Below are 13,459 nucleotides of genomic sequence, written 5' to 3' on the forward strand. Positions count from 1 at the left end.
GCCTTACTCTCAGGCTGGAATAGCTTGTGCAGTGCACAATTATAGAATTAGTAATTCTAATTGATGCACTCAGTGATTTAATCGGCAGAGAAGAATGAAAACAAATGAACTTGAAGAAATTGGGGCCTGTGCTATGGGTGTAGTTCCTTCTTTCTATTGATTTATTGATTACACGTCTTGGGACTGCTATCATTTAAAGACAGCATTTTCTATGAGCATAGCTGGAAAATTTTATTCTGGAGCTTCTAGATTTGAATGTCTGCAAGTTAATTCCCTTTCAATATGTTGTTAATTTCCCTATAAGAAAGGAATGGGAAAATGGAATCACTGTGACTGTATCTGTACAGAATGAACTCCTAGTTTAGTCTAGATCTCTAAACAACCTTTGTTCATTAAAAAAATGTAGCATTTTCAAGGCATGGATCGAAGTTGAGTGAAAAATTTTGCACAATTTATACTATACCTAGTTTTGGAGTCTTCATGAGTTTTGTTGAATTGATTTTATTACATTGAAAATGTTGATTTTTTTTTAAAAAAGAATTAGCTCAAAGACGTTTACACAAAAGCTACTCCTAAAAGATGAAAATTATCACCAGTCATGAGGCTCCTTCTTTTTCTCTGGCTTGATAATTAAATCACACTTTTCCTTAATACTTGGGGGGAGATGGGCTCCACAATGGTGTCTACAAAGATGTCTGAGACTCTTAAAATGAGACTCTCAGCATCGACAGAAAAATTTTTACCCATAATTTATTTGAAAAAATGACAAGTGATTCTCTAGAAATTCAAGATCAATAAACCTGTTTCTCTAGATTTTCTTTTAAAAATACACATTTTTGTTCCCTCAACCTTTAAAAAGTCTATTTTAAATGACCTACTTTTAAACTGGTTTTTTAGTTAAGTGTGTCATACCTGGATGTAGTTGACTTAAAAGTGTTTCACTCCTTGCTATTTCTTTCTAAACTAATTATTTTATTTTTAGTCATTCTGACTAGTGTGGGATATTTTCTCTAGAGAATGGAGTCTCTTTCAATAGGAAAGTGGATGGGAAGAGCATAGATTTGTTCTGGGCACGAGTGTTTTATGTTATATGTTCTGCGTCTGTGAGCAGTTAATATTATTTACGAATAAGCACCACGTAATTGCTCTGTTTAACGTACTGTCCATATGCAGGTGAAAGGGTGGTGAGGAACCGAAAGACCTCCTGAGGTCGATCTGTCTCTGACATAGGACTTCAAAGCATTATCAACAGGTGGTTGTCCACTCCTTTTGTAAAAGTCTCCAGGGAAAAATTCCACAGTTGTTTTTCATCATAAATCCATCTGTATTGCAGGAAAGTGTGTCTAGTATCTGTCCAAAATCCCTCTGGTTTTCATGTAAGTCCATTTGCTCTATGTGTGACCTTCACTGATACAAAAACAAAAAAAAACCCCCAAAAACAAAAAACAGCTGCTCACCATCTTGTATGTAATAATCTTTCCACATGGATCAGCCTTCGTGTATCAAGCTAACTTCTTGGCTGCTACAAGAGCCTTGGGTAGAAACTGTATGTTTGATTTGGGAAAGAAAATGCTATGTACTGATTGGAGTGATTGCACTATTACACAGCTCTATTCTTCATAGGTTGGCTCTGTCTTTGAATTGGAGAATAATGATCTAATTTAAATTCACCCATTTAAGAGAATAGGCTGATCCCTGTTTGAGGCTGTGCAACAACTTGAAACATGTACTCCAAAACTGTCCTCAGAAAACTGCTATTTCACATGAGCCTAGCACTAAGAGTAAATGGTGATTTTACTCAGTATGAAAAGACTTCCAAAGACCACTAAAAGAAATAATCCTTATTCAAAGATCAGTTGCTAACATATTTACATACAATGCACAAAAAAGTGCAGCCAAAGCATTCTAACAAAACTTTTTTTTTTCAAATTGCCCCCACCAATATCTACTGAACACATGCTATGTCACAGTCACTATGCTTTATTACACAGTATTATTCTAGAAGGATTCCTGCAGTAGCCTCCATGGATCTCCCTCCTGGTGTTCATACCCTGTTGTGATTCCCCTCCCCTTGTACAAAGGCAGAACCTTGACTTGGTCCCAACAAACAGAAGATGGCAAAAGTAATGGGGTGTATGTGATTATGTGTATGTGATTGTGTGATCACGTACATAAGATTATAGTGCCCATCTTGCTAGAGTCTCTCTCCCTTGCTGGCTCTAGGAAGCAGGCAGGCATGTTGGATAATGAAAGCAAGGAAATGAAGGTGGCTTCTAGAGGCAGAGAGGGGCCTCCAGCCAAGAGCCTATAAGGGTCTCCAGCCAGAACTCAGCAAGAAAAAGAATCTCTCAGTTCTACAATCACAATGAACTGAACTCTGCCAAAGGCCTGAATGTACTTGGAAGCAGATCCTTCTCCTGTTGACCCTCAGATGAGAACACAGCTCTGGCTGACACCTGATTGCCTGTGAGACCTCCCCTGAGCAGAAGACATGGTTTGGTGGAGCTTACACTCCTTATTCACAAAAACTGGGAGATAACAAATGTGTGTTGCTTCGAGCCACTAATGTTGTGGTAATATTGTTACAAAGTAACAAGTAAATAGGTCCTCTGTCTTTCTTGATCTTGAAAACTTGGGAGCATGCAGGCCAGTTATTTTGTAAAGTCCCTCAATCTGGGTATGTTTGTTTGGAAATCCCTCAATCTGATCCTCATGATTAGATTCAGATTCAGGAGTAACAGAAGTGATCTTGTATCCTTCTCAGCATATCCTATCAAAAGGTGTATATGCTTTATACATATAAGTGTATTATTGTATACATAAGTGATATTAAATTGATCACGTAGTTAGATCCACAAGTTTTTTCATTGTAAAGATACGATTTTCCCATGATAACTGATAAAAAAAAAACAAACTTGTGAGGAGATACTTTAACACTATGTAAACATCCCATTCATCATCAAACTCTCACTTACTAGTTTTAGCAACCACTGATGATTTTCTAACTACATGGTTCCTTTTGTATTTATTAGCTGGCATTCTCTTCTTTCTATTGACTTACTTATCTAGCGATTTATTTATATCAGAGTGAAATCACAGTTTCTTATTTTAGTCAGTGGTTACAATTTGCTATTACTTTATATTTTGATATTCAAATTGATCCAGATTTGTTCATTAGAAGCTCCCTTCAGCTACATCCTCTGTCCTTCTGATATGTTGCCATCGTTTTAAGCCTTTCTAATTTTCTAGCACAAGATTTTCCAGGCATATCTTATACGTTTCCTGTCCTAGACCTGGAACTTTTTCTCCAAAGACTCTTGGTTCCTTTTAAAGTGGAGAATGGCATTTAGAAGCCAAAGTCTGGGTACTTAGTGTACTCATTGCTATTGAAATGTTATTGCTGCTACTACCTCCCAGTGAGAAAGCTGAAGTAGATACAGAGATATATTTAACAAAATATGTGTAAGACCAATGCACTAAAAACTAGAAGATATTACCAGGAAAACTTTTAAAAGACTAGAATAAATGGATAAATATACTATATTCGTGGATTGTAGGACTCATTATTAAGATATCAATTATGAAGATGTCTTCTTAGCATATTATAAGGTTGCAAGTCTATATATTGGCTGGGATTGTGGTCACATCTGAGGCTTGACTGGGGAAATATCTGCTTTTGTGCTCAAAAAGTTTGGTAGCAGAATTTTCTTTGTTGTATTGTGAAGACTGAGGGATTCATTTTTTTTGCTGACTAGAGCTCCTTCTAGGCTGTCAGCTAGAGGATACCCACAGTTCTCAGAAACTGCCTGTACTTCTTCATCATGTGGGATTTCCCTGCATGATACACAACTACACCCCCTCCATATTTAATTTTTAACCTCCAATTCTATTTCAACACTACAATGTATGTTCTAGTCTTCCCCCTTCAATAGTTAGAAACTTGGATATCATAAGTGCAAATATATTAATTTTCTCAAGCCTGGAATATACAGGATTGCTGCAAGGGGACAGAATATACTGTGTGGCATTTGGGGGGAAAAAAGCAAAGCAGGAAAGTTTTTCATGACTTTTATAATTCATATTCTTTTTTTTTGAAAGGAACTTGATCATAGATTTATTTTTTCTGGTTGTATGATCAAAACCTTCAACAGTAGAGGTAGGCAAAAGCCAAATCATGTTGAACTTTGTAAGCCACATTAGAGAGTTTGGGCTTTATTCCAGTATATTGGGAACTGGAGGGCTTTCCATTAAATCATTGCACATTTATTTGTTGTGAATAGCAGTAACAGCATTTTTGAAGTTATTTCCTGGTAATGTTTGTTATTTACTCAATCTTCAACTCATTCTACAACAAGATCGGAGATGCTTAGTGCAATCTGTACCAGTAAGTTAACACATTAAATAATCTAGCAAATAGGGATAAAGAATAAAATGGAGCTGGGGAACAAGAGGTCAGGGTGAGGTCAATGCAAAATATGCTCCCCTTTAAGAACTTTACAATTACAGAGGTTTTGTTACAAATTTTATCTGAGATTTCTGGAGACTAGAACAGTCTGAAATACCTCATCTCCCAATCCCTTGTGATATGCTCACATCATATAACAGGCCTTCACAGTAACCCCCAATCTACCATGTACATCACAGAGAATTCAGACCCACTGATGGGAGAATCCATAAACTGTTTTATTTTGTTTTGTTTTCAAGTAACTTTTCAGAAAACCTCCTGGTTTCTAATAATTTGACCCTTTCAGGTTAAAAGAAAAAAATGGACATTTAGATAGTTTATTTAATCAAGACAACCAACAGAAGCAAATAATTCAAGCCAAAAATTCACTCCATCTTTTGTAGGTAAGCAGAATTTTAAATCATAATTGACCTCCTGTTAGGAGAAATGCGTGGATTTCCACAGGGAAAAACTGAGCACCTAGGGCAGTCTCCAGCTCTTGAGCACTGTAATCACACATCAGGATCATAGTAACAAATTAGAGCTCACATTTTAAAACCTGATACAATTTATCATGCATTATGTCACATTCTACTGCTTTGCTTACTTTTTATTGGCTTGTGGTTACTTATATACAACAGTGAAGTGTCAGAAACTGAAGTTACAGAAAGACAACTATTTAATGCAGGAAGGATAAACCATTGCATTGGGGGGATTGGAAGGCATTTTCTAAAGTTCTTACATTATCAATTTAATCATGCGTTTCTATGTAGTGAGTAATGTCTTACATTCTTGCCAAGAGTATTTTGAAAAGACTTTGTTAAAAGTATGTCAGCTCGATTACTTAGGGTATATCACGGATAATAGTGTCCTTCACACGTAGTGAAACATACAACTCCTGATTTAATTCTACCCCCAAATTAGGTCACTGCAAAATACCATATTAAAACTGCAAATTGCGGGACAAGAAGATGGAGATGAGAACAAAGCAAAAGGAAGACACCAACTTCATTCTTGTAAAGCATGATTGGGACAGGGCAAAACAGAGTAGGGAGGCTGAGCCCTTTTAAACGGATACTTTTTTGTAGTGTGTGTGTGTGTGTGTGTGTGTGTGTGTGTGTGTGTGTGTGCGCGCGCGCGCCCGTGTTAATCCCATTTAAATATGACGAATTAACTTAAACTTGGGCTAATGGGCTGCTGTGCACTGTACCCGCGTAGTGCCTGTGCTCTCAAGTTAACCTCATTGTACAGAGGTGCCCTTGTTCTCTGACTTCATACACAAACCATCATAATTATTTCAGTTTACCTTTTCCTTTTCCTAGGAAATCTTGTTCCAGCCATGAAAAGGGAATGTTTGATGCAGACACCTAATTTGTAACTATTATTGTCGTTAATATTAACATTTTAAACACTGGAATGGCTTTGTTGGAAGTTACCCACCAGGACCCGCAAATCTGTGGCGCACGCCCCAGCTCTCCTTAACCCGCACGGTTGCTGGGGTGCTTCGAACCCCCGGGGCTGACTGGGCTCCGAGGAAGGTCGATGATCCCGGTTTCTCCCAGACCCAAGCCCTGGGTTGGAGGAAAGCGAGGCCAGACGGTCATTGTTCAGTCAGCCCAGAGGAAAAAGTGCCCAGGGTAGCAGCACCTCTTACTTTGCGTGGAAACTTCCCCTAGCTCCAGCTTTCGGGATTTAGGATGGGCGCACACATCGCGACTCTCCCTTTCTGACAGCGGGGCATCTGCGAACACACCCACAGTCACCTTTGCGCGCTCCCCTGGATCCCGCTCAGCACACAGCGCACCCCAGCGGTGGCGTGGCCTCCTTCCAGCCGTGGCCACTTAGCTTCCGGAGAGCTCGCCAGTTGCCTCCGCCGCCGCCTTGGAATCTGGGGACCTGAGACACTGCGAGACCCGGTTTCCACCAGACCCCAGGGAGGACGCGCGGCTGCAGCGCCTGCCCCACCCGCCACACCTGGGAGCGGTGAGGACCGGGAGAGGAGGGGCGCGGCAAGAGGCTGGCCAGGAGCCTGAGCAGCTTCGCCGAAAGCCAGCCGGACTGGAGCAAGGCGGAGGGGGAGGGTCTCGGGGCAGAGTCCTGCTCCTCCGAGGGAGGGACCCCAGCTGGGGTGGAAAACAGCACAAACCAGCTGCAGAGACTCGGGGCGCGGATCATGGAGCGGGCCAGCCCGGGCCCCGGGGGGTCGCAGTTGCAGCGGGACCAGGATTCGGTGGAAGCGTGGCTGGATGATCACTGGGACTTTACCTTCTCTTACTTTGTTAGGAAAGCCACCAGGTAAGAAGAGGACCCCCTGCAAGACTCAGCCGGGTCGCTGAGAGTGACCTGGGGGCTCATCTCTCTCCCCTGTTGAATTTTCCCCTGCCTTCACCGTTAAACAACCTCTGTTCCCAGGCCCTTGGCTTTTTAAGTAGGTCCTTGGTCCTGTTAGGGTATAGAGACCTCGACTTTATGGCAAGTACAGTCGAAAAGCCCAAACATGGGATTCGATCCAACTTGCTCACAAAGTTCAAATACAAAAATGTACATGCGGACCCCCCCCCCCCCCCCCCCCGCCCCAGACATACACCTCGGCTGCCCTGGTATTCCCTGAGAGCAAGATTATTTACATACACCCGCGCTCATGGGCCTTCCTCCAGCCCTTCTCTAGCCTCCTGGTCCCCCTAAATCTCCTTAGCGAAACCAAAACAGTTTTTGAGCCCCTTCCCTGCAGCTCCGGAAGCACCATTTCCAACTCGGTCCTAGCGGCTCCGCTCCTCCCCCGTCCCCCCTCGCCCCGGCCCTTGGCGGGGCGGGGAAGCCGGGGTAGGGGCGAGACCACGAGGAGCCCAAAGGCTGCAACATGCCGGAATCTTCCCAGAGTAAGTGCTGTCGCCTTTTGCCCCCTTCCAGTCCTTAGTTTGGCCCGCGCGTTTCCTTTCACTCTCTCCTGCTCCCAAGGCGGCGCCGCTGAAACCGCTCCGCAGAGGGGTTCGCGGCGCGCACACAAAGGGCGCGGGGGAGGCGCGGCGGGAGCGGACAGCTGGGGGCTGGCGGGTCCCGCGCGGCCCCAGCCGACCCCAGAGGCCAGCTCTTTCTGGTCGAGAGCCAAGCGCCGGGCGGCCGCTGCGGAGGGCTGGGAGGAGGGCGCCTGTCCTTTGGGAGGCGGCCGCCCGGGGGGCAGTTGGGCGCGCGTGGGAAACGCTCGCCTTCAGTTGGGAAGGCATTGGGGCTGAAGCCGAGGAAGGAGGAGGTGGAGAGGGGAGTGTGTGGCGGGCGGATCCCTCAAAGCCTGAGGAGTTGGTGGGAAGCCGACTCGGGCTGATTCCAGGACGCACCTCTTCGGAGAAGGGTCCCGTGTCCTCCGCCGCCACATCCAGGCAGCGGCCGTCGGGCAGCCGGCGCTGGCCGCCTCGGCCGCTAGGGAGACGCACTCGAGGCGGTGATGGTGGAGCGGCCAGCCGGGGCACGGCGCTGGGGTCCCACCCGCCCGCGCTCCGTCTCCGCTGTGCCGGGCGCTCCCCGCCAGGGGGCGGCGCAGCGCGGGACGAGCGGGCGGCTGCTGGCAGCGGCGCGGTGGCGGGGTCGGTAGGGGAGCGGGCTTGGAGTCACCGTCTCACCTGGGCACGTCGTCGCCCCCCGGCGCCTCTGGAACCCAGGGTCTGCGGAGCCCGCATGGTCTGCACTTTGAACTTCCCATGTTTGATATGTTGCCCTTTGGAGACAAAACCAGGTAATTCCTTCAGCATCCCCTCCCTTCCCACTTTCCCTGGGGGTGCGGGGCCGGGTGCTGGGGTGGTGGCGCCCGGGTCACAGCAGCGGAGGAATCTTCATTGAAAATGGACTGTCTGACATTTTTGTTTTCCTTTATTCTCTTGCGGTGTATTACTTTGGTATCTTAGAAGGGACTCTTTTTTTAAGGCTGTTTTTCCTAACGAATTTGTATCGATTTCATTACTTTCGGGGTTTTTTTTTTGATAGAGGCTACTGCTTAGGGCAAATCTTACCTCTTCTGTTTAATTACTCCGCCCTCCTTTTAAAGTTGGCTTTCCCATTTTGGCCTTCTTCCTTCAGAATCTTAAATCTGGAGCAAGCGGAGGATAAACCCTGGAAAGAAAGTGGTTTCTTTTCAAAACACACTTTTCTGCGAGTGTAGGGTAAGGCACTAAGGCCATCTAGATCTGGAATTGCCGATTGCTGTGGCCGACAGTTTTCAGCGGTCACCTGCTACTCCGAGGCCATCTGCCCCTCGTTTCCTTTCCCCCTTGCACTCATCCACCTTTCTGCCCTCGTTGAACGGGGAGTGAGCAGGAGAACTGGGCTGATTTTTTTTTAAGTGTGTCAAGGTGTTTTTGGGAGGTGGCATATTATTAACAGTTGAAAGAAAAAAGTGATTTGTCTTACAAATCAACATAAATTGTCCTTTTCTTTTTTTCCCATCTCTCCCTTTAAAGTCAGAAATTTGGGATTGTTTAGTGGTTCTTTTTAAGTAGTCATAGGTAAGAACACCTCACTCCGAGCCTGCCAAAACCTTGAAAAACATTTTACTGGAAAATAAATGGAAAGAATTAAATTTACTTTTCTTTTCACATTACTTCTTCTCCCAAGTAGCAAAAGATTAAAATCCCAATTTCTCAAAATTACACTGTTCTGTGTAAAATTTAGATCATCTGAGACTCTATATGAAGATTTTTTAAGTTAGTTTTTGTATTATAGTTTATATTGACATAGGCTGACCACTTTCTCTGATATGTGTGTGTTGTGTGTATATATTCTTATGTATTTATAAGAGCTTATGTTGAATAGGAGTTGGAAAACGAAAGTATAAAATGTTTAAGAGTAGTACAGGCCCTCAGTTTTAAGAGTTATGAAGTGCTGAAAGTTGTCAGTTTAAAGAATATAATCTAAGAGCTTGTGTGTAGTCAGAGGTTCCTGTTTGGTCTTATATTTGGTGATATTAACTGGAGATTTAAGATTGTGAGATTAGACAGTAGTTGATTATAAAAATGCCAAACTTCTAAACCCAGTGTGAGTCTTATGGTTGTAGTAAAAATTTATTTGCAGACATTTTAACTTTACAGCTAAGATTTTTTTTTTAACTAGAAGCTCACATTACTTCGCTTTTTTCCTTTTGTTACATTTTGTAAGTGTAATGTGAATACTGTCAGTGATTCAGAAAACCCATGTAACAGTTCTGTAGAAACATTTAACATGTTTTAAAATTTAAAAGAAATTTGGATACACTTAGATTGGCCATCTGTGAGTGTAGACAGGCATGTGAATGGAACTGTTTCTACATTATTTGATTTGATTGTTGTCATTTGACATTCATGCATGCCTCTTTATCCTATCTCCAGACTGAATGATCTGTACTCAATAGTAGTCATCGAACAGAATGAAGGTTCTGGCATTCCTAAATTCTCATTTAAATACCCATGGGTTTGGTTGACCTCGAAAGTAATTCTGCCGCTGTATTAGATTGTTTCCTGTATCTTCAAATACAAAGCTAAGCACCCAGTTAAAAGCTAAAAGCTTGGAGCACAGATGCTTTTTAGTAATCACAGACTGTTGATGTGAATTTGAGAGTGTTGGTTGAACAATCCATAACATAATCTTTTGGCATAAAAAAATAATTTGAGACTAGTAAAAGTACAACATATGGAAAATTTCCACCCTCACTCTTCTAGACAACTTCCTCAGTCCTACCCGCCTGAGATACTGTGTTAATCAAGGGCTCTAATCTTCATGTATTTGCAAATGAAGTCTTCTGGGTGCTAATGCCACTTAAACAGCTGTTGTTATTCTTGACAGCATATTAAAATAATGTTACCTTTCATTAGTTACTAATCATCTCTGCCATTGTGGGTGATGTTATAGTTTATTTAGCATGGTAGGGGTAACATGATTGACTTTACTGCTTTGTTTTGTACTAGGCTAAAGCTTGAGAATATTTGGCATATAATGAAAATAGGAGTTACTAAGTGAGGACAAGTTTTTATGATCGTCTGGATCAAAGTCCAGAAACAGAAGTTTTACACTCCCAAGTAGCTTTCTGCGATAGACCTTTTATTTGACACTGCAAAGCTGTGCTGAATTACTTGACATTTTTTTCTTCATAATTTTTTCTCATCTCTAAAAGCTTACCATTTTTATTTGCAAGATATTTATTTTAAAATCAGATGATGGATATAAAATAAATATTGCTATCTACTTTTAAAAATTATTGTGTCTGTAATTATATAGGAATATAATTTTCAATTTTCAGACAACTGATTTGTTAAGCATATTTGATTAAGCTGTCGCTAGTGTTGAATATAATAAAACCCTGTGATTGTTGACTCAGTCTGACTTTAATATTATTTATAATATTTTTATGATGGTAAATCTGATGCAGTAACAGCCTTTTCTTTTTGTATTGTTTATAACCAGGGTTCATATAGCCAGCTTTAAACTGCTTTTTAGTGCCCTAAGAGTACTCATATGTATGGAATTCCTTTCTCCTAGAAGAAGCTGTAGGAGCCCCTGAAATGATGTTTCTCATGGCCCCTTCTATCTCTAGTGTTCTCAAGGTTTCAAAATCAGACCCATTTTAGAGCCTGCAGTACAAGGTCATGGTTCCTAAGAATGTGGTAGAATTAATGCAGTGGCAACTAGTCACAGATGGTATCTCAAAATAAATCTATCTGCTTAGCTAACAAAATCTGAAATAGGCATATAGTACAATTCAGTAGCTTTTTTTCAGATCTGTATTTTCCTAGGATCATGTTTTCACAACATCTCAAGACGTGCAATATTTAACATTTTGAGTATGTTGTGCAACAAAATTTTCTTTTTAAGTAATTCCACCTAAGTATTTAAATATTTAAAATATCTGAAACTGGCTTTCAAGTTGTACAGGTAAAGTTTCATCCTTATCTGATTACAGGGAATGTGTCTTAGTAATATGTTTCCTTTCCTTTAAATTTGAAAACACAAATTAACTTAGAACTTTGAACTTCCCAGTGCATTTTAATAATGCTCAGGAAAGATTTCTTCCGTCGTTGAAAAGGTTACACAGAACTGGTTGATGTTTATTAGTTTATTCCCAAAACATTTTTCACATTAATAATTTATTAAACCTATAACTGTTAGGTTCAGTTAGATTTGCTCTTTGTTCTCAGAGTTGATTGTAGGATAAAAACCTCTTCCTAAGATGAAAGCCTTTGGTAAAGACTTAAGGGCAAGTAAATAAATCACTGAGTTGATTGATAGTGGAGGGTTGAAAAATGACTAATTTCTGAATTTAGGATGCAGACTAGCTACTGACTTTGCAGGACTTCCTATGAAATTCGTTTAGCTGGACAGATGTAGATTCCATTGACCAGTGTTTACGGCTGGAAATATCTGTTGTGGTCTTGGAAATATCTGTTATATCAGGTTCTCAGCAAAAAGTGCCTGGGAGCTATATACCTAGGCATAAAAATTGAAGAAAGTCTTTCCACATGAGTCATTCATCTGATACTTAGCTCTGTAATCTTATTTACTGACTTGGTATTCTCATTTTGTTTGGAATTATATATATTTTTTCATGATGTAAATGTTGTATTCATTTTCTCTAACTGGTGGGAATTTATACTTATGGCCAACCAAATGTTTCAGGCAGGTAAAGCTAACTGAGTGTTAGGTTTTTAAGAATCATTTTGATAAGTATTCTAAAAAGCTTTTTGAGACACTTGGGACACTCAGCTGGTTAAGCATCCAATTCTTGATTTTGACTCAGGTCATGATCTCACAATTTGTGAGATCTAGCCCCGTATCAGGCTCTGCACTGACAGCTTGGAGCCTGCCTGGGATTCTCTCTCTCTCCCTCTCTGTCTGCCCCCATTCCCCTCTCTCTCAAAAATAAATAAATAAAAACATTAAACAAATAAAATAATTAAAAAGCTTTTAAAGATATTTATTTATTTCTCTGGTTTATAGTTTGTACTAAGCATGCTTTTTAAAGTGTTATGTGCCATTGTTAGCTTCTGTATCCTTCAAGACTTTCCCCTTGATTCTGAATTCTAAAATCAGCAAATTATCTTCTGTGAATAATTTTATTAAATCTAAACTTGGGAGAACAAAAGATCTCCATCGAATATATCCTTAGTGATAATTTATAAAAAAAATAACAATCATTATTTCTACTATCTGTTGAATACCTATGCTGAGGTTGAAAGAAGAGAAAAAAATCCTGACTCTTTAAGCTGATGAAATAATTAAAACACACACACATACACACACGCAGGATTTTTGAACTTTAGATTTAGAAAAGATCTTTAATCCAGTGTTTCTCAAACTTAAGTAATGTTCTCCTGATAAGAAAGACATTCTTATTGATCTGTGGTATGTTAGTTAGAAAACTTTTGGTCATAAGTAACCCTACTTGAATTTATACAAAATTGTCTTACATAATTAAGTGCCTGGAAATAGATTTGTCTGTGAAATTCATCTGATCAAATACTGTCGGGATTCTGTTTGTATGTAAATCTATTTAATCTGTTTGTCCTTCCTTCAGCCCATCCATCCATCCATCTATCCATCCCATCCTTCCATGCATTTTTTGGCCCTGTGCTGTGTTGGCTTTATTCTGTATGCTTTCTTTATGTGCTGGAAGCGTTTTCATGGCAACTTTCTGTGGGTCTTAAAATCCTGATGTTAGAGAACTACCGAGTCATCTGTGTCAGTCCTCTCAAACTTTCTCTGGCCTTGCTTGAGTCATGTGCCTGCTCTGGTCCAGTCAGTGTATCCAGAAGAATAGGGTCGTCCAACTACTTTCTTGGGGCAGGTAACCCATAATGTGATATGCCATTGAAGGAGAGGGAATTCCTAAAAGAAAGTGATATAGGCATAGCCAGAAATTCTAGGTATCTACCATACCTAGTGTTGGACTTCCTTGTATTTAATGTTGGTTAAATATGGGATTCCTAAGAGTAGGTATAATTTAATCATAATTTCAGCATTTTTCCAATTGTAATACCAAAATAAATTTATAAGCTA

At 41.0% G+C, this 13,459-nt stretch overlaps 1 protein-coding gene across 5 annotated transcripts in view; it reads left to right on the forward strand.

Annotated features, from left to right (window-relative positions):
• Window positions 1-6,280: 6,280 nt before the first annotated feature.
• PDE5A (phosphodiesterase 5A) overlaps window positions 6,281-13,459 on the forward strand; it is a 142,078-nt gene continuing 134,899 nt past the window's right edge. For 2 of the 5 annotated variants that reach the window (XR_007151686.1, XM_047856812.1), the window contains exon 1: window positions 6,281-6,739. Coding sequence is in view for 2 of the 5 variants with exons in the window: in XM_047856812.1 (XP_047712768.1) it covers window positions 6,618-6,739 (122 nt within the window). In the remaining 3 variants the exon portion in view is untranslated. Of the gene's footprint in view, window positions 6,740-7,177; window positions 7,324-8,004; window positions 8,175-13,459 lie in introns of those variants that run through there. The other 3 variants (XM_047856815.1, XM_047856814.1, XM_047856813.1) reach the window with 3 other exon arrangements.

This window comes from Prionailurus viverrinus, chromosome B1, assembly GCF_022837055.1.
Source record: "Prionailurus viverrinus isolate Anna chromosome B1, UM_Priviv_1.0, whole genome shotgun sequence".
Lineage (NCBI taxonomy): Eukaryota > Metazoa > Chordata > Mammalia > Carnivora > Felidae > Prionailurus > Prionailurus viverrinus.